This window comes from Chiloscyllium plagiosum, unplaced genomic scaffold (assembly GCF_037043375.1).
Source record: "Chiloscyllium plagiosum isolate Xiang-an unplaced genomic scaffold, Cpla_swu_hap1 HiC_scaffold_39, whole genome shotgun sequence".
Classification (NCBI taxonomy): domain Eukaryota; kingdom Metazoa; phylum Chordata; class Chondrichthyes; order Orectolobiformes; family Hemiscylliidae; genus Chiloscyllium; species Chiloscyllium plagiosum.
Genome location: NW_028270177.1, coordinates 8723570 through 8749737, shown reverse-complemented (window position 1 = coordinate 8749737; position 26168 = coordinate 8723570). Strand labels below are relative to the sequence as shown.

Genomic DNA, 26168 nt, shown 5'->3' with positions numbered 1-26168 from the left:
GCATCTGGTTTGCTAATACTAAGTAATGCAAATAGTGTAGGTTCAATTCCTGTACTAGCTGAGGTTACTGTGAAGGACTCTTCTTCTCAATGACTCCCCTTTCCTGGGGTGTGCTGAGCCACTGTCATCTCTTGCTAATGAGAGAGTAGCCCTAATATCTGCTGGATTGTGGTGACTCTAATTTTGCATTCATCTTGGAAAGTTGGGAACTAATTGGGTCAATGTCTAGAATGTGGATCAGATTAACACCAACAGCTCAGGCTGAAATACTCTTCAGGTTTGTCTCTGCCTGTGGTACTTTGTCAGGGCACTTTGTCAGTGATGGGTGCGTGGAATGCACTGTCAGCGGTGGTAGTATAGTCAGATACATTAGGGACATTTAAGTGACTCTTGTGTAGGCACGTGGAAGATAGGACAATGAAGGGTATATAGGTTAGTCTGATCTTAGGTTAGGATAAAAGGCTGGCACAACGTCGAGGGCCAAAGGGCCTATACTGTGCTGTTCTGTTTTATGTTATATATTTAACCTGTGAGGGAGGAGACTGCAGCACCCACCCCTGTCAGGGCTTTTAGAGGGAAAGAACGTTACATGCAGGTCCATCCCCTATATGGGACAGAGAGCTGCGAGTCCCTATTCCCTGGGTGTCTTGCATTAGTCCTCTTTGTGTTGTACTTCACTATGCCCCACATCACTGAGAAGCTCATTCACACCTTCCCCTTTAGACACAGAGACCTTGCAAGAATAATGATGTTGTATGAAAAGGGCTGAAGGTGACAGCAGCACTCATTGTCCTGTCTACGACTTGTTCCTCTCGCAGCAGGCTGGCTGCACAGACCTCCATCCACAGAGCATTGGCACTACCCAGTGGGAAGCAGCACCAGTTTCCCTGTCACTCTGGCACCATGTCTTCAATCCTGGGTGGGGCGACGGAGGATAGATGTGTGAACCGCTTTAGTGGGCAGTGAGGGTGTTGGGCCTGGCTCTGCATGGCAGCCATCAACTTGCCCATGGAGGAAGGCAGACAGTCACATGATTCGCTGCCCTGCAGCAGCTTCTGGCCAATGAGGGCCATTCCCTCTCAGGAAGGGGAGGGCCCAGTTTTAAAGCAATGTGCAAACATAGCAGACGCGCCATGAGAAAATTTCACACCAACGAGCAGTGTGGGAATACAGTGCACAGCCTGGAAGCGTGCTGGGGGCAGATTCAATTGAGCCATTTAAGGGGGCATTAGAAACTATGTGCCAGGGTTTGGAGACAAGGCAAGAGCATAGCACTGTCATAACACTCGACAGAGAGCTGGGGGCAGAAGTTATGGGCTGAATGATCTCACCCTACCTGTAATAATTCTGTTGTTCAGAGCCTTAGTGGGACCCCACCTGGAATATTGGGTGTAGTTTTGATCTCCCTACTTGAGGAAGGATGTTCTGGAGATGGAGGGAGTGCAACAAAGCTTTAACAGACTGATTCCTGCGATGGCAGGACTGATGCACAAAGAGAGATTGAATCATTTAGGATTATATTCACTGGAGTTTAGAAGGATGAGGGGATCTCGTTTAAGTCTATAAAATTTTAACAGCAGCAGACAGGCTCAATGCAGAAAGGGTGTTTAGGGATGCACATTAGGCTTTTTAGGATTGAGATGAGAAATGTCTTCATCCAGAGAGTGGTGAACCCGTGGAATTCTCTGTCATAGAAAGCAGTTGAGACCAAAAGATTTAATGTTTTCGAGAAGGAATTAAGAAGATATAATTCTTAGGACTAAAGGGATGAAAAGGTATGGAGAAAGGTGGGACAGAGAACTGAGCTGGATGATCAACCATGTTCATGTTGAATATGGAACATGTTTAAAGAACCAAGTGGGGTGGCATGGTGGCTCAGTAGTTAGCACTGCCGCCTCACAGCACCAGGGACCCAGGTTTGATCCTACTCTCAGGCGACTGTGGAGTTTGCACATTCTTCCCCTACCTGTGTCTACATAGGTTTTCTCCGGGTGCTCTGGCTTCCTCCCACAGTCCAAAGATGTGCAGGTTATACAAATTACCCATAGTCTCCAGGGGTGTGTAGGTTAGGTGGAATTTATGGGGAATGCAGGGTTACAGAGATACAGTGGGTCTGGGTAGGATGGTCTTCAGGGAGTTGCTGTGGACTCAATGGGTCAAAGGCCTGCTTCCACACTGTCAGGATTCTATGAAAAATGGCCGGATGATGCTCCTATTTTCTACTTCTCCCTGTTAGTACAAAGTCACAAACTGCTAGAGAAAGCAGCAAGCTTTGTGTCCATTAACTCTGTTTCAGAATTGTTCTGAGAAACTTTAACTTTGATTCTCTCACAAGACCTACAGAGTTTCTCCAATATTTATTTCAGGTCTTTGGCATCCACAGTATTTAGCTCTTACTTGATTAGTTTTATTTATTTTGTTAGTTGGGTAAGTTTTAATAGAAGCACCGAAGTGAAGAGCCCGCACCAATAACCTGAGACACTGGCAAAGGTTAAAGGGCACGACTATCCTAAGCTCAGTGGTGTTTTCAGCCCAGATCACCATCTCCTTCCACATCAGCTTGAGGTCTCCCTGCTCATGCAGCAATCTACAAAATGTGGCTTCGGAAAAGAGGTCAGCCTGGGAATGTTCAACATGTGGCTTCAGTTTATTGTAAAAATTGTTTATCCTTGAACAACTTTGAGGTTTTGTTTCCTTGGTGAGTACACACTGCCCAATCAGTTTGTGTCTTTATTGTTGTATGCTATTTAAACCCTTCTCGAAGCAATACAGAAATGCTGTCATGTAAATTATGTTTACAAATGATAATGCACAACTGTTTATCAATGCTGAACCGGGTTTATATACTAATTAGCAGAATAACAGCAAGCTTTTTTCGGTGTTTTTATTCCATCACGTAACATGACATAGAAATGTTTTAGAGTCCTTTTGCAGAACTATTTCTCTTCACGTGTCATCCTTCCCTTATTTTCTTCAAGCACTAACTATGTGCTCTTCAATAACATACAAAAGGAGCCTGCTACCTGCTGCAGAACTCTCTCACTAGACTCACTCTCCAGCCTTGTATTGTCAATGATATGACTGTACACATTTCTCTTCTGAAACTTTCTTTTGTTCCTCCTCAAGCTAAAACAATGTCATCCTACAACATATTTTTTTCCCATATTCTCTGGTATTGGAAGAGATTGCGTATATTTTTATAGAATTTTTATAATGTTTTAAAGCATTTTGCAGCTAAATTAAGTACTTCTCTGAAGTTTAGCTACTCCAATGGGTAAGGAAGCAGCCAACTTGTACACAGCAAGCTCCCAACAAAGAACGATGAGAGAATGAAGAGATAATGATCAGGAGAAAGTGAAGGCTGCAGATGCTGGAGATCAGCGTTGAAGAGTGAGGCACTGGAAAAGCACAGCCAATCAGGCACCATCCGAGGAGTAGGAGAGACAACATTTCGGGCATAAGCCCTTTAGCCTAAGCCTGAAACATTGACTCTCCTTGTCTTTAATAATGTTGATTGAAGGATGTCTGTTCTGGATTAGTGGTGCTGGAAAAGCACAGCAGTTCGGGCAGCATCCGAGGAGCAGTAAAATCGATTTTTCAGGCGAAAGCCCTTCATCATGATTTGAATTTATTGACATTGGGGAAAAGGCTCCTTTTCATATGGACACAGAGGAATTTCTTCATGTTAGACGATCATATTTAAATTTCTACTGTGCTTATCTAAAGAAGATTCCTCCACACGCTGCCAAGTTCCAATTTGTGATTGAATTTATGTGACTGATAAAGGAAGGTCAGATACGGAGAAGCTGCAGCGAGGCCAGAACAGCTTCGCTTCTGTTTACTTGTTGCATCCTGAATGCACTGAGCTTTACTGGTTTGGCTGCCATTCTTTACCAAATTCTCAGACAGTCGTTACGTCAGGAAAAAGCAATTAGAGGAGCTTTATTGTAAGCATTCCCACCAGCGATGTACACATACATTTTTCCTTCATTATCACTGGGTTCAAATCCTGGAACCCTCTCTCTAACAACACCGTGTCTACGTCCACCACAAGGACTGTAGGGGCCGAAGAAAACAACTCACCACAACTTCCCTAGGGAAATTACGGTGGGGAATAAATGCAGGCCCAGCTAGGAAAACCCACATCCTAGAAAGGAATAATTTTTTAAAAAATCTGGGAAAGACAAATCAGCAAAGTTCTCATATACCAGTATTTAATATGTTGCTGTTATTTCCCCCGAGATATTACTGACAGGCGGGCTGTTCAGGGTTGGTAAAGGTATGGAAAAGGGGTCAGAAGGTGTTAGATTGTTTCACGACAATATTACTCTGACTTTTCTTGGTGTGATGGTGTTTCTACAGCAGCAGTTCTTCAGAGTGTTCAAGGGATTGTTTGAAAAATCTCAAGCCCCTGTTGAAAGCACACACCATTGATGTGGGAAATTGGAGCCAACCCTGGAGCAGGTCTGGGTGGGTAAGATGCAAAGCTCTCACCTCTGGGATGTGGCATCCAGCCCAGATTGATGGGGCAAAAAGTGCCAACTCATCGTTTCTTATTTGGGTATCCAGTTCATCTCTGAGTAGTGGGGGGGCACAGCACAAAGCAGGGGACACTTGGCATAAAAATTCATTAAGATTTGACAGAGCCACTTGGTAATATTGTGCGGCTAACCTCTGCAGAAATGGATGTGACATTTTGCTGCGACTGTTGTTTTAGCCTTGCCTTCAACATGAAAGGAAGAGCACTCCCTGGACATGTCTCTGTCCCAATAAGACACAGAAACCCCTCGGCACCATCACCGAGATAAATCAATCCTCAGTCAGAGTGAAGCTGTGCTCATTGCTGTGTCGTCAATGTGTCATAATGATACAAAAGAACAAGATTCATTTTTATATTTGTGAATGGAGAACATCAGCTGTACTACTTTAATTATTAGCAGGGCAGCACATTATGCTTAAAACTATGCAAGATACTATATCTTACTGTACTTAGAAACCAAGGAGTTGCAGTTCTTTGGCTGAATTCAGGAGCTGAAGTGAAAATTCTCTTGACTCTGAATAACTTCACACATTTATGATGGTTGTGAATTTTGTTCCACATCCGGACTCGATCAGATAAACTAAACAGACATTCCAGAGGGGAGTGAAAGGAATGTGAGAGAGCTGCAGATATATTTTAAACCAAGGTCCCACAGCCCCTTATCAGGTGGGCCTTAAACATTCCACGGTGCTATTTGAATGCAGACCCAGCGTTGGCCCACTGTGCTGGTCAACATTTATCACTCAACAAACAAATCAGAAGACAGATTAAGTGCTCATTAATTTTATTGCTTTGTTGGAATTTATTGCTGTGTTGAGCCTTTTCCTTGCAAAGCAGAACATTTGTCTCTATAACAGAAGCCATTATACGCCACTAAATTCCAAATGTGTGAAGTTATTCGACATACTTGGTGATGATGAGATATGAAAGATTTTCATCAGCTAAATAGAAACTGTCTCCACAAGCAGGGTAGTCAGTAACCAAGGGACACAGTTTTAAGAGAATTTTCCACTATCTACAAGGCACATGTCAGGACAATGATGGAATACTGCCCAATTGCTTGGAATGGGTGCAGCTCCAATAACACTCAAGAAGCTTGACATCATCCGGGACAAAGCAGGCTGCTCGATTGGTACCACAAGCATTCAATCCCTTCACCACTGATGCTCAGTAGCAGCAGTGTGCACTATCTACAAGAAGCACTGTAGAAATCCACCGAAGATCCTTAGACAGCCCCTTCCAAACTCACAATCACATCCACCTAGAAGGACAAGGACAGCAGATACATGGGAGCACCATCCTCTGCAAGTTCTCCTCCAAGCCGTTCACTATCTTGACTTGGAAAGAGATGCCATTCCTTCAGTGTCACTGGGTTGAAATCCTGGAATCCCCTCCCTAAGGGCAGCATGGGTTTACCTACAGCACATGGACTGCAGTGGTTTGAGAAGGCAGCTCACCACCACTTTAGATTTATATTAGATTACATTACAGTGTGGAAACAGGCCCTTCGGCCCAACAAGTCCACACCGACCCGCCGAAGCGAAACCCACCCATACCCCTACATTTACCCCTTACCTAACACTACAGGCAATTTAGTATGGCCAATTCACCTGACCCTGCACATCTTTGGATGGTGGGAGGAAACCGGAGCACCCGGAGGAAACCCACGCAGACACGGGGAGAACGTGCAAACTCCACACAGTCAGTCGCCTGAGGCGGGAATTGAACCCGGGTCTCTGACGCTGTGAGGCAGCAGTGCTAACCACTGTGCCACCGTGCCGCCCGCTTTCTCAAAGACAACTGGGGATATCCCATGAGTGAATAAAATGCAGTTCAGGACCACTTTTCAGCCGAGCAGAAGGTCAAGTTAGTCAGCAAAGTCTCCAAACTGGGCCGTGTTATATACAGACAGTTTTGTTATTTTCTGTTTTGTGTGGCTCACTTATGTTTTTGTGCTAAAAGAACCATTTCAGCCTCGTGTGAATATGTTCATGACTCATCGCCATGGTAACCAACCGCAAAAATAAGCCTATGATCGCGTGCCAGGTTTCAGTCACGATTCTTGGCTTGACCAATATTATCAAAACCTCAGATCATAACGAAGGTACCATAGAAACACAAAAGGATTTCAATTGACCCAATAAGTTGTACTAGCTCCTTCAAAAAGCAATCCAGTTAGTCCCTCTTCCCTGTTCTTATACAGCAATTCTTTTCTCCTTGTAAGCATTGGTCCAATTCTCTCAAATCTTAACAACTCATGGTATAAAGCACTTTTTCCTTGTGTTAGATTTTTGATTAATTGCCTAGAACCTTACATCAGTGTCCTCTGGTTATCAACAACACTCAAGAAGCTTGACACCATCCAAGGCAAAGCAGGCTACTCAATTGGCGCCACATCCACAAACATTCAATCCCTCTAGCACTGACGCTCAGTAGCAGGAGTGTGTACTATCTACAAGAGGCACTTCAGGCTATGGGAGGGTGTTGCTCTGTATGTGCACTACCAATTCATGATTGTAAACACCTCACCTTTAGCAGTGGATTCATCTTTACAGTGGATGTGGAGAGCAAGGAAGCCGTCGAGTCAAGACAAATATTGGCAAGTTCACAAAGAGGCCAGAGAGGGGAGGATTTCAGATCTGGGACCAGTCACACAGACCCCAGGAATCTCTTTTGATCCTCTGCATTCTACTGGTTCCAGCCTGAATTCACACTGGTCCAGGAGGAATGATTTTCTCAGGTTGGACGAAAGAATGCTGACCGTGGCAAACTATTCCAGAGCCCAGGTCAGACATTATTCAAAGTCAACATTGCGGAAAATAACAGATACCACTGGACGGTTGAACAAGTCGGAAAACAGAAACCAACACACACAGTGGGGGGGCTATGCAGTCAGGAGACACACATTGAGAATTTTTTTGGTTATTTCTATTTTTGTGAAATAAAAGGTTTCTGTTAGCATTCTAATGCTCAGAATTATTTCCTTTGGGTTGCTGTGTATTTACACAGCTGAGATGATGAAGTCCAATATCTTCTTTGGAAATATATCTTTCAGCTTCTGAGTTAGTTTCTGAGGCCAAGCACAAACTATTCCTAAGATGCGAGGCCTAGCATAGCCCTGAGCTGCACTAATGGGAAAACTGTTCATCCAGACTTTTGTGAAAAATTCAAGTTGTGGTCTAATCTGTTCCCAACAGGTTTGGGATTTAAGGTTTTTTTGAACTGTTGATTGGCCTCAGTCTGGTTTAGAAGATAAGAAGATATTTCCCTAATTAGAGGGAAACTGTAGCTATATAATGTGTATTGTCTTACCTACCCTGCTTCACTCTCCCTGTCCCACGCTGGACTCCCTCCCCAAATTCCAGACCTTATCTGCACGAGTATCCTCCTCCCTCACTTTGTGTTCCATCATGAAAATCAGGAAGATATTCCCCCTGCCCCGCCCTCCCGGAGTTGATTAGAATGTGGCAAGCACTAGAAAACAAAGTCTGTTTGAGACAAATAGCAGAGATGTCTTTCAAGGGAATCTCGATAATCATTTGAATAGGAACAGGCTAGAAAGAAATTCTGAGAGAGTCAGGTGAGAAAGGGCTAGTAGGAGGCTCATGTGGAATGGCATGGATCAGTTGGGCTGAACGATCTCCCCCTTTGAAAAGAGGAGGCAATAGCCCAGTTATATTATCGCTAGACTATTCGTCTGGTCAAGATTAGAGTGGTGCTGAAAGGATTCCTGATGAAGGGTTTTTGCCCGAAACATTGATTTTCCTGCTCCTCAGATGCTGCCTGACCTGCTGTATTTTTCCAGCACCACTCTAATCTTGACTCTAATCTCCAGCATCTGTAGTACCTACCTCCCCCTATTCATCTAGTCATCCAGGTTCGAACACTGCTAAGTAATTTGAATTCAATAAAAAACCTAAAATTCTAAATCTAATGGTGACCAAAAAAAACCACTGCCAATATTTGAGGATAATCCTATATGGTTCACAGGAAATCTGCCAGCCAAACCCAGCCTGGCCTACATGTGACTCCGGACCCACAGCTATGTGGTTAACTCTTAACTGCCCTCTGGAGCAATTAGAGACGGGCAAGAACTGCAAGCCCTGCCAGCAATAGAAAGAATTCTATGCAGCCTTTTCCCAAAATTCCAGGATTTCATAATTCGTTTCTCTCCTGCTCTGTAACAGGCTTCTAGTCGGTGCCCCATGGGCTGGTGTCGGGAAGAAAAGGACTGGGGATGTTTACCGGTGCCCAGTGAAAAACCAGACCAGCTATGGATGCGGGAAGCTGAACCTGGGTATTGTATTCTTTGCTGTGTCATTGATTGTAAAGTGTCTGATTATGTTGGAAAATATATCCTACTGATTACTGGGCTACACAAGACAGATAGATGTCTGTTCTCAGGCGTTAAAAGTGATTGTTGAGGTTCTGTTCGCCGAGCTGGGAATTTGTGTTGCAGACGTTTCGTCCCCTGTCTAGGTGACATCCTCAGTGCTTGGGAGCCTCCTGTGAAGCACTTCTGTGATCTTTCCTCCGGCATTTGTAGTGGTTTGAATCTGCCGCTTCCGGTTGTCAGTTCCAGCTGTCCGTTGCAGTGGTCGGTATATTGGGTCCAGGTCGATGTGCTTATTGATTGAATCTGTGGATGAGTGCCATGCCTCTAGGAATTCCCTGGCTGTTCTCTGTTTGGCTTGTCCTATAATAGTAGTGTTGGCCCAGTCGAATTCATTTTGCTTGTCATCTGCGTGTGTGGCAACTAAGGATAGCTGGTCGTGTTGTTTCGTGGCTAGTTGGTGTTGGTCATGTCGTTTCATGGCTAGTTCGTGGCTACACCAACTAGCCACGAAACAATACGACCACACCAACTAGCCACGAAACGACATGACCAGCTATCCTTAGTAGCCACACACGCAGATGACAAGCAAAATGAATTCGACTGGGCCAACACTACTATTATAGGACAAGCCAAACAGAGAACAGCCAGGGAATTCCTAGAGGCATGGCACTCATCCACAGATTCAATCAATAAGCACATCGACCTGGACCCAATATACCGACCACTGCAACGGACAGCTGGAACTGACAACCGGAAGCGGCAGATTCAAACCACTACAAATGCCGGAGGAAAGATCACAGAAGTGCTTCACAGGAGGCTCCCAAGCACTGAGGATGTCACCTAGACAGGGGACGAAATGTCTGCAACACAAATTCCCAGCTCGGTGAACAGAACCACAACAACGAGCACCCGAGCTACAAATCTTCTCACAAACATTAAAAGTCATCACCATCAGTAATGATGAGAAAGGTTGCTCACCTAGGAAATTTCATGTCACTGGTCATGGGTTCTGTGGGTCTCTGCATGGCTAGAGCCGCATCTCCGAGCACACATTTTAAAAGTACAGCATGCTCACTCTTAGCTCTGGTAATGTGAGACGGTATCCCTAGTGTAACCAAGGGAAAGTACATCACGTTGGGATTCATGAACCCTAATGATTCTCTCTCCCTGGAAATCGGTCTGAGTGAGCCAAAACCCAAGTCAGAAATTTGGATCATCATCACCCTTTCACTTACCCACTGCACAATGTGCACATGGTGAGGCCTTCCACAGTCAGTTACTCTGTCAGCATTGTCACTTACGCAGCAACGAATGGTCACTTGAATGAGCTACTGTTCATATTGATCACATTGGGAAAAAAAGTATGTTTGTTGAGCAAAACATGTGTGATAGATATTTTCCCACAAATATAATGACGCAATGATAGTAAATCAATGTGATTTTTGAAAGCTACTATCACTTTGTTTGAAAATAATTAAACTTCTATTAAGCCAGCCTCCCATCCATGGACTCCATTTACACTTCTGATTGCCACGGAAAGGCTACCAACTCATCATAGACCCCTCCCAGCCCAGTAATACCCTCTTCCATCCTCTTCCATCAGGCAGCAAATACAGAAGCTTGAACACACAAACTAAAGTTTCAAGAACAGCTTATTCCCTGCTATTTATTGGACTGCTGAATGGACCTCTCTAATTTCAAATCTAATGGTGACCTTGCTTTGTGAACCTCCTGTGCAGCCGTAACCTTGTATGCCTCACTTTGTCTAAGCACCCGAAGTTCTGCCTGTACTGCTCGCAAAACAAAGCTTTTCACTGTACTTCGGTGCATATGTCAACAATGAATCAAATCAAAATAAATAGTTAAATTAATATTTAGATTATATTCCAATCAATATTAGGATCTAATCTTACCTCTGGGTGAAGAAAATTGGAATTAAAATAAGACGAGGAGTCAGATAAATTTGATGATAAACACTGGTGGTTGCAGCCTTATCTAATCTAATGTCCATTCATTCACACAAGGAAGAGTATCCATGCCTTTTGTATCAGAGCATAAAGACAACATGCAGCTTGGAATGACTTTAACCAGCAATGCCAAGGACCATTCCTTCGTGGTAAGTGATAGATGCCATTTTTCTTTAATTGTTATTAAAGACTTGTTATCACTTACATCATAGCTTCCTTATACACAGATTGTTCCAACAAGTAACATTGCAGTGTACTCACTATTTATTATGTAGAAAACATGGCTATCACTTTCCGCACAGCAAGTTCCCACTTGTGACGATGAGGTCCACTCCTGCCTGATCTGCTGTGATCCCCAGCACTTCTTGGTTTCAGTATAGATTCCAGCTTCTGCAGTAACTTGCTCCTTCATTCCAATCAATCCACTTTCAGGGCTGTTGATTCAGGGATAAATACTGACCAGGGCGAACTCTCTCTGCTCTGTTTCGAATTCGCATCTTTTACATTCATCTGTGAGAATAAATAGGGTACAACACCTCCTGCCTCAGTGAACCAGCACCTCAACACTGTACTTCAGGAGCAGCCTGGACTTGGTGATAAACTCTCTCGGTAGGAACGTGAACACCATTACCCTCTGAGGCAGAAGTAGAAATCTCACAGCCGAACTGGCACTGTAATTGTTTGTCCTCATTTTCAAAAATATATGGCAATACAGTTATCACTGAATGCCATTGGAGACAAATGTCACAGGCTCAAACAAATAAAGATTTCTGTGCCAGGTGCTGTGGTTATGTTCAAGAAACTTGATGGAAACATCAAGAATGTGAATCATTTCCGCTTCAGATTTTGTGGAAGAATTAAACACAACCCTATTGACAACCATAAAGCTGCTGGTCCTGATGTATTTGTCCAGAATTCTTCACAGCATTGGAGCACAAATTAAAGTTTCTTCCTCACCGAGATTCTGATAGCCAGGGAGATTCCATCTCTCAGAGAGAGATGGGATCATTGCCCTTTGGAATAAGGAGAGGAATGTTTCTGAGCCCTCCAAACCATCTCCTCACTTTGCACTTATTACCAAAGAAATGATTCCATAGGTCTAACAGCAGCGTCGTCTCCAAAACCAGCCTTGCTGATCAGTCAAAACTAGCTCCATCAGCAAAATATATCAGTCATGTTCCTTCAGTGTTGCTGGATCAAGATCCTGCAATTCCCTCCCTATGGGTATTGTGGATCTACTGACAGCTCATGGACTGAAACAGTTCAAGAAGGCAGCTCCTCACCACCTTCTCAACGGGCAATTAAGAATGAGTACTAAATGTTAGCCCAGCCAACAATGCCCACATGCTGTGAAAGAATTTTACAAACATTTCGGTGTGGATATCTGACTCAATTTCTGTTTTACCTCCACATGCAGGGAAAGGGACAGCATTCAGTAGAGACTTTCAAAATCAAAATCAATCTGCTGCTTCAGCATTCTTCAATACTTTTGTGACATGGTAATCACACAATTGGATAAAAATGTTTCAAGATTGCCAACACTTGACCTTCCTGGAATTGCAGTGTTTTAGGGATTACACAGCCTTCAGAACATCACACCCAATCTTGGATCATACAACATCCTAAATATTCATTATTCTAATCTATGAGCTTCATGGCATGTTGAGCATGCTCTTTATTGGGCACACTTATCTGTGGAATCCAACCAGCTGTTGGAAATGCTGTTCTGTGTTGTGCAACTCTCGTCTTTGAGTCAAATTGGTGTCTTGGTATGATTTTAATTAAGTGCAGTAATGGAACTGGATCAAGGAGAGGGAGGGTGAGTCATGAAACATTCAGTTATTGTCACAGCATCTCTGTGTGCCACGGGACTAGGCTGGAAGAACATTCGTGAATCATTTCGATTACTGGCCACTATATACCAAGCAGGGGGAAGGAGACCTGCTGGATTTGACCATCAGGGCATGACCCCACCTCAGTTGCTGTTACTATCTTTTCAATGAAGCATTAGGTCAAAAAGTATTGGTTGGGTGAATGTTAAAGATTTCAGCACAACAAGGAAATCTTCTGATGCACTGGCTAGTGTTCAACTCTCAATCAACAGCACTGCAAATAAATGTTTAACCAGTTGCTGACATTTGTGGGGCTGGCCGTTGTGAATGAGCTGGTTAACATTAATGAAAGCGATTGCTTCACAAATACTCTGTACCGGTGAGGTGCTTTACTTTTAACAATAATCTAACCGAAGAGATTTCCTGCAACAGTTCTTCCCTCTCTTCAAGTTCACTGCCAGTTCTGCCAGTGTCTAACTAACGTTCCAACGCAGTGCCCAGGTGTGTCTAACCAACATTCCAACGCAGTGCCCAGGTGTGTCTAACCAACGTTCCAACACAGTGCCCAGGTGTGTCTAACCAACATTCCAACACAGTGCCCAGGTGTGTCTAACTAACGTTCCAACACAGTGCCCAGGTGCGTCTAACTAACGTTCCAACACAGTGCCCAGGTGTGTCTAACCAACGTTCCAACGCAGTGCCCAGGTGTGTCTAACTAACGTTCCAACTCAGTGCCCAGGTGTGTCTAACCAACGTTCCAACACAGTGCCCATGTGTGTCTAACTAACGTTCCAACGCAGTGCCCGGTGTGTCTAACCAACATCCCAACACAGTGCCCAAGTGTGTCTAACTAACGTTCCAACACAGTGCCCAGGTGTGTCTAACTAATGTTCCAACACAGTGCCCAGGTGTGTCTAACCAACATTCCAACACAGTGCCCAGGTGTGTCTAACTAACATTCTAACACAGTGCCCAGGTGTGTCTAACCACCATTCTAACACAGTGCCCAGGTGTGTCTAACCACCATTCTAACACAGTGCCCAGGTGTGTCTAACTAACATTCTAACACAGTGCCCAAGTGTGTCTAACCACCATTCTAACACAGTGCCCAGGTGTGTCTAACCACCATTCTAACACAGTGCCCAGGTGTGTCTAACCACCATTCTAACACAGTGCCCAGGTGTGTCTAACCACCATTCTAACACAGTGCCCAGGTGTGTCTAACTAACATTTTAACACAGTGCCCAGGTGTGTCTAACTAACGTTCCAACTCAGTGCCCAGGTGTGTCTAACCAACGTTCCAACACAGTGCCCAGGTGTGTCTAACTAACGTTCCAACTCAGTGCCCAGGTGTGTCTAACCAACGTTCCAACACAGTGCCCATGTGTGTCTAACTAACGTTCCAACGCAGTGCCCGGTGTGTCTAACCAACATTCCAACACAGTGCCCAAGTGTGTCTAACTAACGTTCCAACACAGTGCCCAGGTGTGTCTAACTAATGTTCCAACACAGTGCCCAGGTGTGTCTAACCAACATTCCAACACAGTGCCCAGGTGTGTCTAACTGACATTCTAACACAGTGCCCAGGTGTGTCTAACCACCATTCTAACACAGTGCTCTGGTGTGTCTAACCACCATTCTAACACAGTGCCCAGGTGTGTCTAACCACCATTCTAACACAGTGCCCAGGTGTGTCTAACCACCATTCTAACACAGTGCCCAGGTGTGTCTAACCACCATTCTAACACAGTGCCCAGGTGTGTCTAACTAACATTCTAACACAGTGCCCAGGTGTGTCTAACCACCATTCTAACACAGTGCCCAGGTGTGTCTAACCACCATTCTAACACAGTGCCCAGGTGTGTCTAACCAACATTCCAACACAGTGCCCAGATGTGTCTAACCAACATTCTAACACAGTGCTCAGGTGTGTCTAACCAACATTCTAACACAGTGCCCAGGTGTGTCTAACCAACATTCCAACACAGTGCCCAGGTGTGTCTAACTAACGTTCCAACACAGTGCCCAGGTGTGTCTAACCAACATTCTAACACAGTGCCCAGGTGTGTCTAACCACCATTCTAACACAGTGCCCAGGTGTGTCTAACCAACATTCCAACACAGTGCCCAGGTGTGTCTAACTAACGTTCCAACACAGTGCCCAGGTGTGTCTAACCAACATTCTAACACAGTGCCCAGGTGTGTGTAACTAACGTTCTAACACAGTGCCCAGGTGTGTCTAACCAACATTCCAACGCAGTGCCCAGCTGTGTCTAACCAACATTCCAACACAGTGCCCAGGTGTGTCTAACTAACATTCCAACGCAGTGCCCAGCTGTGTCTAACCAACATTCTAACACAGTGCCCAGGTGTGTCTAACCAACATTCCAACGCAGTGCCCAGCTGTGTCTAACCCAACATTCCAACACAGTGCCCAGGTGTGTCTAACTAACGTTCCAACACAGTGCCCAGCTGTGTCTAACCAACATTCTAACACAGTGCCCAGGTGTGTCTAATCAAAATTCTAACACAGTGCCCAGGTGTGTCTAACCAACGTTCCAACACAGTGCCCAGATGTGTCTAACCAACATTCTAACACAGTCCTCAGGTGTGTCTAACCAACATTCTAACACAGTGCCCAGATGTGTATAACCAACATTCTAACACAGTGCCCAGGTATGTCTAACCAACATTCCAACACAGTGCCCAGGTGTGTCCAACCAACATGCTAATACAGTGCCCAGATGTGTATAACCAACATTCTAACACAGTGCCCAGGTATGTCTAACCAACATTCCAACACAGTGCCCAGGTGTGTCCAACCAACATGCTAATACAGTGCCCAGGTGTGTCTAACCAACATTCTAACACAGTGCTCAGGTGTGTCTAACCAACATTCCAACACAGTGCCCAGGTGTGTCTAATCAAAATTCCAACACAGTGCCCAGGTGTGTCTAACCAACATTCTATAGCAGTGCCAGATGTGTCTAACCAACATTCTAACACAGTGCCCAGGTGTGTCTAACCAACATTCCAACACAGTGCCCAGGTGTGTCTAACCAAAATTCTAACACAGTGCCCAGGCGTGTCTAACCAACATTCCAACACAGTGCCCAGGTGTGTCTAACCAAAATTCTAACACAGTGCCCAGGCGTGTCTAACCAACATTCCAACACAGTGCCCAGATGTGTCTAATCAACATTCCAACACAGTGCCCAGGTGTGTCTAATCAAAATTCCAACACAGTGCCCAGGTGTGTCTAACCAACATTCCAACACAGTGCCCAGGTGTGTCTAACCAACATTCTAACACAGTGCCCAGGTGTGTCTAACCAACATTCTAACACAGTGCTCAGGTGTGTCTAACCAACATGCTAATACAGTGCCCAGGTGTGTCTAACCAACATTCTAACACAGTGCTCAGGTGTGTCTAACCACCATTCTAACACAGTGCTCAGGTGTGTCTAATCAAAATTCCAACACAGTGCCCAGGTGTGTCTAACCAACATTCTAACACAGTGCCCAGGTGTGTCTAACCAACATTCTAACACAGTGCCCAGCTGTGTCTAACCAACATTCTAACACAGTGCTCAGGTGTGTCTAATCAAAATTCCAACACAGTGCCCAGGTGTGTCTAACCAACATTCTAACACAGTGCCCAGGTGTGTCTAACCAACATTCTAACACAGTGCTCAGGTGTGTCTAACCAACATTCTAACACAGTGCTCAGGTGTGTCTAACCAACATTCTAACACAGTGCTCAGGTGTGTCTAACTAACGTTCCAACACAGTGCCCAGGTGTGTCTAACCAACATTCTAACACAGTGCCCAGGTGTGTCTAACCAACATTCTAACACAGTGCTCAGGTGTGTCTAACCAACATTCTAACACAGTGCTCAGGTGTGTCTAACCAACATTCTAACACAGTGCTCAGGTGTGTCTAACCAACATTCCAACACAGTGCCCAGGTGTGTCTAACCAACATTCTAACACAGTGCTCAGGTGTGTCTAACTAACGTTCCAACACAGTGCCCAGGTGTGTCTAACCAACATTCTAACACAGTGCTCAGGTGTGTCTAACCAACATTCTAACACAGTGCTCAGGTGTGTCTAACCAACATTCTAACACAGTGCTCAGGTGTGTCTAACCAACATTCTAACACAGTGCTCAGGTGTGTCTAACCAACATTCTAACACAGTGCTCAGGTGTGTCTAACCAACATTCCAAAACAGTGCCCAGGTGTGTCTAACCAACATTCCAAAACAGTGCCCAGGTGTGTCCAACCAACATGCTAATACAGTACCCAAATGTGTCTAACCAACATTCCAACACAGTGTGTTGCTGGAACAGCGCAGCAGGTCAGGCAGCATCCAGGGAATAGGAGAATTGACGTTTTATGCCCGAAACGTCGATTCTCCTGTTCCCTGGATGCTGCCTGACCTGCTGCGCTGTTCCAGCAACACATTTCCAGCTCTGATCTCCAGCATCTGCAGACCTCACAGTGCCCAGGTGTGTCTAACCAACATTCTAACACAGTGCCCAGATGTGACTAACCAACATTCTAACACAGTGCCCAGGTGTGTCTAAGCAATGTTCCAACACAGTGCCCAGGTGTGTCTAACCAACATTCCAACACAGTGCCCAGGTGTGTCTAACCAACATGCTAACACAGTGCCCAGGTGCTTGTACTTCCAGTGCCACTGGGAAGCATGGAGAGCTAATTCAACCTGCAGGGTATCGCAGCTCAATCTGATCCCAAACCCTCATCCCAACATCGCAGGCAATGTCTGGGAGGAGTCACTGGCAAAACAACAAGAGAGTGATACATACCGGCTAATGCAGGGGCTTCGAACCAGGCTTGGTGGACTTGCCTGGCTACATATGAGGTTACGGGGATAGGGTGAGTTTGCTCTCCAGGGGATCAGTAAGGATTCAATGGGCTGAATGGTCTCTTTCTGCACTGTTAGGATTATATGATTTCTATGACCAGCTGTGATTTAGCTGAATGGCAGAGCAGCTTTGATGGCTGAATGGCCTCCCCTGGCCCATATTGCCATGTCACTTTATTGTCTATGCAGTTGGATCACATTCCTGACATGGGGGAGGTGCTGACTGAATCTGCGGAATTAACCAGCTGCAGGGACCGAGGCTGGAATGAGTTAGATATGCTCACGCTGCAAAACATGTCAGCCACAAGTGCACCATTCCAAACTGGGCCCCACTCTGGTGAACTGTTTCCTGGATCTGGGTCAAAGCCAAAGGGAAACCCTCAGCATTGTGAAGGTGGGAGAGGAGACTGAACAACTCAGGCACAGTCTGTTTGGTGAGATTGAGATCTCTGGCCCTTCCTTCTGGGGAGACACACCTCCTGCTTCCATCCCAGAATTTCTCACATTTTCTTTCTTAAAGGGCCAGAGAAAGAAAATAAGGAACAGTTTTGGAGTTGGGTCTGTCCCAACAATGACAGTGTGTTAGTGTAAAGCCAAAGGCTTTTAGGCCTCACACTGATGTAGTCATTTGCGATGAAATTTTAATGTATTTGCAATTTGTATTCTGTGGCTTCAATGAAAATGTCCTTTGAGTCTGAACTCATTGTTGGAGTATTGTATTACTGATGTCCAAAGGCATTTACTTTTCCAATTTCGTGGTACTGTTTGGTGACTTATTGTGACCCTGATAGATTAAACCAAGATGCCTTAAATCCAAGGAATACCAACAACAGCAACAACAATTTGCATTTATAGAGCACCTTTAATGTAGGAATTTACCACAAGACATTTCAATTAGATTCCCTACAGTGTGGAAACAGGTCCTTCGGCCCAATCAGTCCACAGCAACCCTCCGAAGAGTTTCCCACCCCCCTTTATCTAATGCACCTGGCACTATGGGCAATTTAGCATGGCCAATTCACCTGACCTGCACATCTTTGGAGTGTGGGAGGAAACCAGAGCACCCGGAGGAAACCCACCAAGACACGGGGAGAATGTGCAAATTCACAAGAAATTTCATAGAGGTCCAAAGGAGATATTCCTATCTATTCGTACAACCATGACATGGCTGGCTAGGCCGCATTCATTACTCATCCCTAATTGCCCAGTGGGCATTAAGCGTCAACCACATTGCTGTGGGTCTGGAGTCACATGTAGACCTGACCAGGTAAGGATGGCAGTTTCCATCCCTGAAGGAATTTCGTGAACCAGATGAGTTTGTACAATAGTTTATGCTGGTTATGTGGTTACAAAGCTGTCTTTTTTATTCCAGATATTAAATCAGATACACAGAATGGGTTGAAGAGGGCAGGTTTTAAAAAGGATTTCAAAAGAGAGAGAGAGAAAAGAAATGTGGGCAGGTATGAAAAGGGAATTTTGGACATTAGGACCTTGATAGGTAAGGGCATGACCACCAGTGGTGAAGCGATTAAAATCAGTGATGGTTAGGAGGCCAGAATTAGATGATTGATAACATCACTTGGTTTATCATCAATATCGTCTGCAAGAAATTCGGTGCCTCATGGTGGCAGCTGTGCAAAGGGGTTCTTATAGCACGGGGGTAGTGTCCCTACCTCTGAGCTAGGAGAGTGGGGTTCAAGTCCCTCCTTCTCCAGAGATGTGTAATCATAAGTCTAAACAGGTTGATTGGGGAAAATATCTATAGTACAATTTGTGGTAGTGTCCCCTACCTCTGAGCCAGGGACTCAGGTTCAATCCCACCTTCTCTGGAGGTGTGTAATAACATCTCTAAACAGGTTGATTAGACATGCAGAGGTTGTTGGAGAATGATACATCTCAGAGGAGTGACAGACTTCCAGCACCCATGTTGATATTTCACCTCTTTCCTTGCTTTCTCCACAGACCTGCGGGCCGCTGTGGTCCCATGAGTGTGGGAGCTCCTACTACAGCCCTGGGATCTGCTGCAAAATCAGCTCCAACTTCAAAAGTGCCCGGGCCTTCGCACCCGCCATCCAGCGTATGACAAGCCTGTCTCTCCTGCTCCTGAGTTGCATGCATGCTTTAGTCATTAAAGGAGTGTCTGTTCTCCTGCCTGTGTTGCATGATCTGCTTTCAGTCTGAGGGAATAACAAACAAAGGCGCTTGGCTTGAAGCAGCATGTCTATAGACCAGCCATCTGATATAACCAACAGCCAAGGCATGGCATTGACATTGACTTGATTCTCTCCATAGGCTGTGAGACCTTTATGGACATTGTGATCGTTTTAGATGGCTCCAACAGCATTTACCCTTGGTATGAAGTCCAGAACTTCCTGATCAATATCCTGAAGAAATTTTACATTGGACCTGGCCAGATACGGGTGAGCACAAAACGTTTCCTGTTTAATGTGAATCCAATGTGGAGCCTGTAGGCTGGGATTTGTCATCTATTACAATGAACAGCTCGGGGGCATTGAGAGCTTCTCTTTCAAGGAAGTTAAGGATCAAGGATAAAGGCTGGAAGGTCACCAATCTAAGAAGTGATCTAATAAGCTAAAAAAATCATTCATGCTCAAGTGTTGTTAGACAGGGATCACATAATTATCCACTAACATTCTTGATGCTTTTAGAGTAATGTGGACACAAGGTGGGTAGTGATTTACCGTCCCATCCAACTCCATTTTGATGTCATCCTCTCCCTCATGTTTCATGTTATTGCATTGCCCTCAATGGCTCTGCACGTAAATTAATCAATTGGAGAAAAAGCATGTGAATTACTAAGAGTGGTTATCAGGTGAAAATTGCTGTAGGTGATCGGGTGATAGGAAAAAGAATGCAGATGCATGTTATAGAACTTGCAAATATAAAATAAAATTTATTCAAAACTATAGGCCGATGAGCTTAATATCTATCGTTGGCAAAATGTTTGATTCAATTATTAAGGAAGCAATAGCAGATTATTTGAAAAACTTATAATCTAATCAAGCAAGGCTTCATAAAAGGGAAAATTGTGTCTGAATAATTTATTAGAGTTCTTTGAGGAAGCCTCAACCAGAGTGGAGAGAGGGGAACCAGTAACTATGTGGCATTTGGACTCCCAGAAGGTGTTCAGCAAGATACCTCACAGATGGTTAAGAGTCCCAGGTGCTGGAGGTAATATATTGGTACAGGTTGAGAATTGCCTCATGGGTTGGAAACAGTGTGTGGAGATAAAGGGTTCTTTTTCAGGTTGGCGACCTGTAACCAGTGGGAGTTCCACAGGGATCGGTGCTGGCACCACAACCATTTACAATATATCTTAATGACTTGGAAGATGGAAGTGAATGCACTGTAGCCAGATTTACAGACAGTACAAAAATAGATGGAAAGGCAAGTTGTGAGAGGGATACAAACAGTTTACAGAGAGATGGGGGCACCTAAAGTAGGCAAATTGTTAGCAAATGGAGTAAAGTGTGGATAAATGTGAAGTTGTTCATTTTGGAAGGGAGAAATAAGAACAGAGTTCTATTTAAATAGAGGAAAAATGCAGAAAACTACAACACAAAGGGACTTGGGGATCTTGTCCATGAAACACAGAAAGCTAGCATACAGCAGCAGCAGGAAATCAGGAAGGCTAATGGAATGTTGGTCCGTATTCCTGAGGGGATTGGAGTAGAAGAGTAAGGAAGTCTTACTGCACCTGTACAAGGTGCTGGGGAGACCACATCTGGAGGACTGTGAGCAGTTTTGGACCCTGTATTTCAGGAAAGAATCAGTAAATGCTTTATCATGAGTGAGTCTAGGATCAGAGGGCACAGTCTCAGAATAAACAGGCACCAATGGACGACTGAGATGAGGAGGAAATCCTTCTCTCAGAAAGTTGAGGGCTTTGGAGCTCCTTACCGCAGAGAGTTGTGGGGGCACAGTCCTTGTGGATGTTTAAGGCTGAGAGAGATAGATTCTTGATCAGTCAGGAATTGAGGGTTATGGGGAAAGGGCAGGAAAGTGAGGAGTGTTGGCTCAGCCATGATCCTATTTATGGGCTTGACGGGCTAAATAGCCTGCTCCTGTTCCTATTTGTTGTGATCTTACAAAATATATTCATCACTGGTGACTCTAAGATATATTGGCCATAATCTAGCTGTCCACTTCACCAAGGTATTGATGAGCAGGATTCTTCGGTAAAAATCCCTGTTACTATGCTCAGGCTCAGCATTCAGTGCTAAAGGAAACAGAGCCAAGGCTTCAGCCTGTAATCACTAGGCAGTGAGCACTGAGCTTGCTGTGTAAGAGCGGGTGATGATCAAGTGATTTAGGTTCATGATTGACTTGCCCATTGACCCTCACTCTCTGGGATCACACATAATGGATACTGGGTTGAGATTCAGGCAAAGCCCCCCGCTTTACTCCTGTATCTGGTAGCACAAGGAGGAAATGTAAATCCACAATAACTGGCAGCGTAAGGGGTCTTTCAACCTATCAGTTCTGGCCAGAGCGGAGTATAAATCCCAAAGTTGCAAGGACAGTACGCGAAATACATGACTCCTCACGAATGTCACTGCTTGTAAACTTCATACTTTTCACGCTGTCGTGTTTGTTCAAAGCATTGAGTACAGGGGTTGGAAGGTCGTGATGCAACTGTACAGGACATTGGTTAGGCCACCTTTGGAATATTGTGTGCAATTCTGGTCTCCCTCCTACAGAAAGGATGTTGTGAAACTTGAAAGGGTTCAGAAAAGATTTACAAGGATGTTGCCAGGGTTGGAGGGTTTGAGCTATAGGGAGGGGCTGAATAGGCTGGGGCTGTTTTCCCTGGAGCATCAGAGGCTAAGGAGTGATCTTGTAGAGATTTATAAAATCATGAGGGGCATGGATAGGGTAAATAGACCAGTTCTTTTCTCCGGGATTGGCAAGTCCACAATTAGGCTTGAGGTGAGAGGGGAAAGATTTAAAAATGACCTATGGGGCAAATTTTTCACATAAACAGTGGTGTGTATGTGTGGAATGAGCTATCAGAGGAAGTGATGGAGGCTGGTACAACTACAACATTTAAAAGGCATTTGATGGTTATATGAATAGGAGGGGTTTAGAGCTATCTAGGCCATATGCTGGCAAATGGAACTAGGTTAATTTAGGAAATCTGGTCAGTATGGATGAGTTGAACCAAAGGGTCTGCTTCCATGCTGTACATCTCGATGACTCTCTGACTTAGTTTGGGTCATTCGCTCAAGAAAGAACTTTACAGTAAATATTTATTTTTAATACCTACCTAGTTTACAAAAAATCAATTCTAGATGAAGTAAGTTGTTCTGTAAATTGAAACAAAGTTTTTGTCCAGCACAGACTTGATGGGTGGAAGGGTCTTTATCGGTGCTGTTGACCTTCATGGCTCTGTCTCTTTATGAGAACATATTAGTCAGCATTATAATGTTCATTAAAAGTGGGAGATAAGGAAATAGATTGATTAAGATTTAAAACAACAATACAACAGCCTGTATTGCACAGTTTGAAGCTAACATGTTGTCATTGGTACTGGGCAGTTGACTCATGGGCAGGAGAGGAAATGCAGGTGACCAGGTGAAGTTAGAGGTTGGCAAGGCTCTGAGGAGGAGGGGAGGGTCAGCGTGGGGCCTGTGCATCTCCTGAGTTGGTTTACCCACTGTACCTGTTCCCCAGCTGGCCATCGTGCAGTACGGAGAGACCGCTGTTCACGAGTTTGAGCTGAGGGACTACAAGTCTGTTCATGATGTTGTCAAAGCTGCCAGGAATATCCAACAACGAGGAGGGACAGAAACCAACACAGCACATGGCATCGAGATCGCACGGTAAGGACATCGAAGGCCCTAATTGAAATCTAAAATAAATGGGTGAAAGACACTAGATGAAAGTTACTACTGAATGCGTGTACTCCACATTCGAATCCCTCTGTGGAAGACAGTGGAAATTGAATTCAGTACAAATCTGGAATTGAGAGTCTGTGATGACCATCAAACCATTGGTGATTGTCAGAAAAACCCATCTGGTTCACTAATATCCTTTAGGGAAGGAAATCTGCCATCCTGCCCTGGTCTGGCCTTCACGTGACTCCAGACCCACATCAATGTTGTTGACTCTTAATTGCCCCCTAGCAATAAATGCTGGCACAGCCAGTACTGCCCTCATCCCATGAAAGAATTTTTTTTAAAACCTGTCTGATGGAAACTCTGCTTCTGGTTCTCTTACCAATTACATTAAAGCTGTGTCCACTGGTTTTCACCATATCGCTTTATTTTCTCAAGCTAAATGTTAACGATGATATTAAGCAGCTCTAGCTAATCTCTTCTGAACCTTCTTTATTCAGGAGAGTAAGCTGACTATCATCTTGTTATCTATGGGACCTTGCTGTGCACAAATTGCCTTTTGTGCTGCCCACAGAGACGATGAGTGGAGTGATGATTGAATTTGATTTATTATTATCAGATGTCCCTCAGTCCAATGAAAGGTTTTGGTTTGCATGCAGTACAATAGACAATAAATAATAGACAATAGGCCATTCTGCCCTTCGAGCCTGCACCACCATTCAATATGATCATGGCTGATCATCCTTAATCTGTATCCTGTTCCTGCCTTATCTCCATAACCTTTGATTCCACTATCCTTCAGAGCTCTATCCAACTCTTTCATAAATTAATCCAGATACTGGGCCTGCACTGCCCTCTGGGGCAGAGCATTCCACAGGCAGGTGATACCATACAAAGTGTATTAAGGTAATAGAACAGAGTGAGGAATACAATGTAATGGTTGCAGAGAAGGTGCACAAAGAGCGAGATCAACATTTAAATGTAAAATGTAAAATTTGAGGGGTCGATTCAGAAAGTCTGATAAAAGGTGGGAATGTGGTGCAATTGGGTGGGATGTATTTGTCTCAATGTCAGCAGCAACTCGCTGCATCTCTTCAGCAGGTTCTAGGCAGCAAGGGGGCTTCCTCCCTGGGCAGCAGTGTGTTGTAATTAAGGGGGATTGTTGTTGCTTAAACACTTTATTAACTGCGAGAAAGTGAGGACTGCAGATGCTGGAGATCAGAACTGAAAAATGTGTTGCTGGAAAAGTGCAGCAGGTCAGGTAGCACCCAAGGAGCAGGAGAATCAACGTTTCGGGCATAAGCCCTTCTTCAGGAATTCCTGAAGAAGGGCTTATGCCCGAAGCATCGATTCTCCTGCTCCTTGGATGCTGCCTGACCTGCTGCGCTTTTCCAGCAACACATTTTTCAACTTTATTAACTGCACCCGCTTCATTAATGTGCGGCTTCCTGTCTTACCAAACGCCTGAGTAAAGCAGACACTGAGAATTCTGCATGTCGGCATCCGAGCAGTTCAGTTCCCTGGGCTGGCTGTGAACAGTCTCCATCTTCCTCGGCATCAAACTGTATCTCCATGATATCATTCATGGGCACCAGCCACTCGTACCTCAGATACTGGTAACCAATGTTGTCAATCTCTCATGATCCCGGCATACAAGGCAATAGGGCAATGCTGGGCACTGGGATTAGAATGGTTCCGTGGTTGTTTTTCACTGGCACAGTCTCAATGGGCTGATGGGCCTTTATCTATGCTGTGAATTTCTATGGCTCTATGACTCTGTTCTCACAGTACCTCTCTCATCCCTTGCAGGATACACGGGGAGGACAGACCTGCTTGGCAGGGCCCCCCCCCCCCAGTGACCATCATTGACAGGCTGCAGGGGGCACACCTCTGACACTGACAGGTAGCCAGCTCCCGGACTGGAGCAGGGACCATCCCAGGGCTGCTCACTTGCTCCCTCACTTGCTTAACATTTGCTCACTTAGCATTTGTCTACAAGTTCCCAGCATTCCCTTGTTCACCTCACCTCACCTTCCCTCACCTTCCCTCACCTCACCTTCCCTCGCATTACCTCACCTTCCCTCACCTTGCCTCACCTTCCCTCACATTCCTTCACCTCACGTTCCTGCACAGTCCCTCGCCTCATGTTCCCTCACTTTCTGTCACCTCACTTCCCTCACCTTCCCTCACCTTCCCTCACCTCACCTTCCCTTACCATCCCACGCTTCACCGTCCCTCAGCTTCCCTTGCCTCACATTCTCTCACCTTCCCTCACCTCACCTTCCCTCACCTTCCCTTCCCTTCCCTCACCTTCCCTCGCTTTCCCTTGCCTCACCTTCCCTCAGCTTGCCTTTCCTTGTCTTGCCTTCCTTCACCTTATCTTCCCTCACCTCACCTTCCCTCACCATCCCACGCTTCACTGTCCCTCACCTTCCCTCGCTTTCCCTCGCCTCACCTTCCCTCGGCTTGGCTTTCCTTGTCTTGCCTTCCTTCACCTTATCTTCCCTCGCCTCACCTTCCCTCACCATCCCACGCTTCACCGTCCCTCACCTTCCCTTGCCTCACGTTCTCTCACCTTCCCTCATCTCACCTTCCCTCACCTTCCCTTTTCTTCCCTTGCTTTCCCTCACCTCACCTTCCTTTGGCTTGCCTTTCCTTCCTTTACCTTATCTTCCCTCACTCACCTTCCCTCACCTCACCTCGCCTCACCTTCTCTTGCCTTCCAACGCCTTGCTGTGCCTGTTAG

At 45.1% G+C, this 26168-nt stretch overlaps 1 protein-coding gene across 2 annotated transcripts in view; it reads left to right on the top strand.

Annotated features, from left to right (window-relative positions):
- Window positions 1-26168, top strand: part of LOC122540838 (integrin alpha-11-like) — a 179738-nt gene that overhangs the window by 39888 nt on the left and 113682 nt on the right. For both annotated transcript variants that reach the window (XR_015753800.1, XM_087981311.1), the window contains exons 3-7: window positions 8728-8837; window positions 10901-10992; window positions 19527-19641; window positions 19857-19984; window positions 23259-23407. Coding sequence is in view for 1 of the 2 variants with exons in the window: in XM_087981311.1 (XP_087837437.1) it covers window positions 8728-8837; window positions 10901-10992; window positions 19527-19641; window positions 19857-19984; window positions 23259-23407 (594 nt within the window). In the remaining variant the exon portion in view is untranslated. The remainder of the gene's footprint in view (window positions 1-8727; window positions 8838-10900; window positions 10993-19526; window positions 19642-19856; window positions 19985-23258; window positions 23408-26168) is intronic.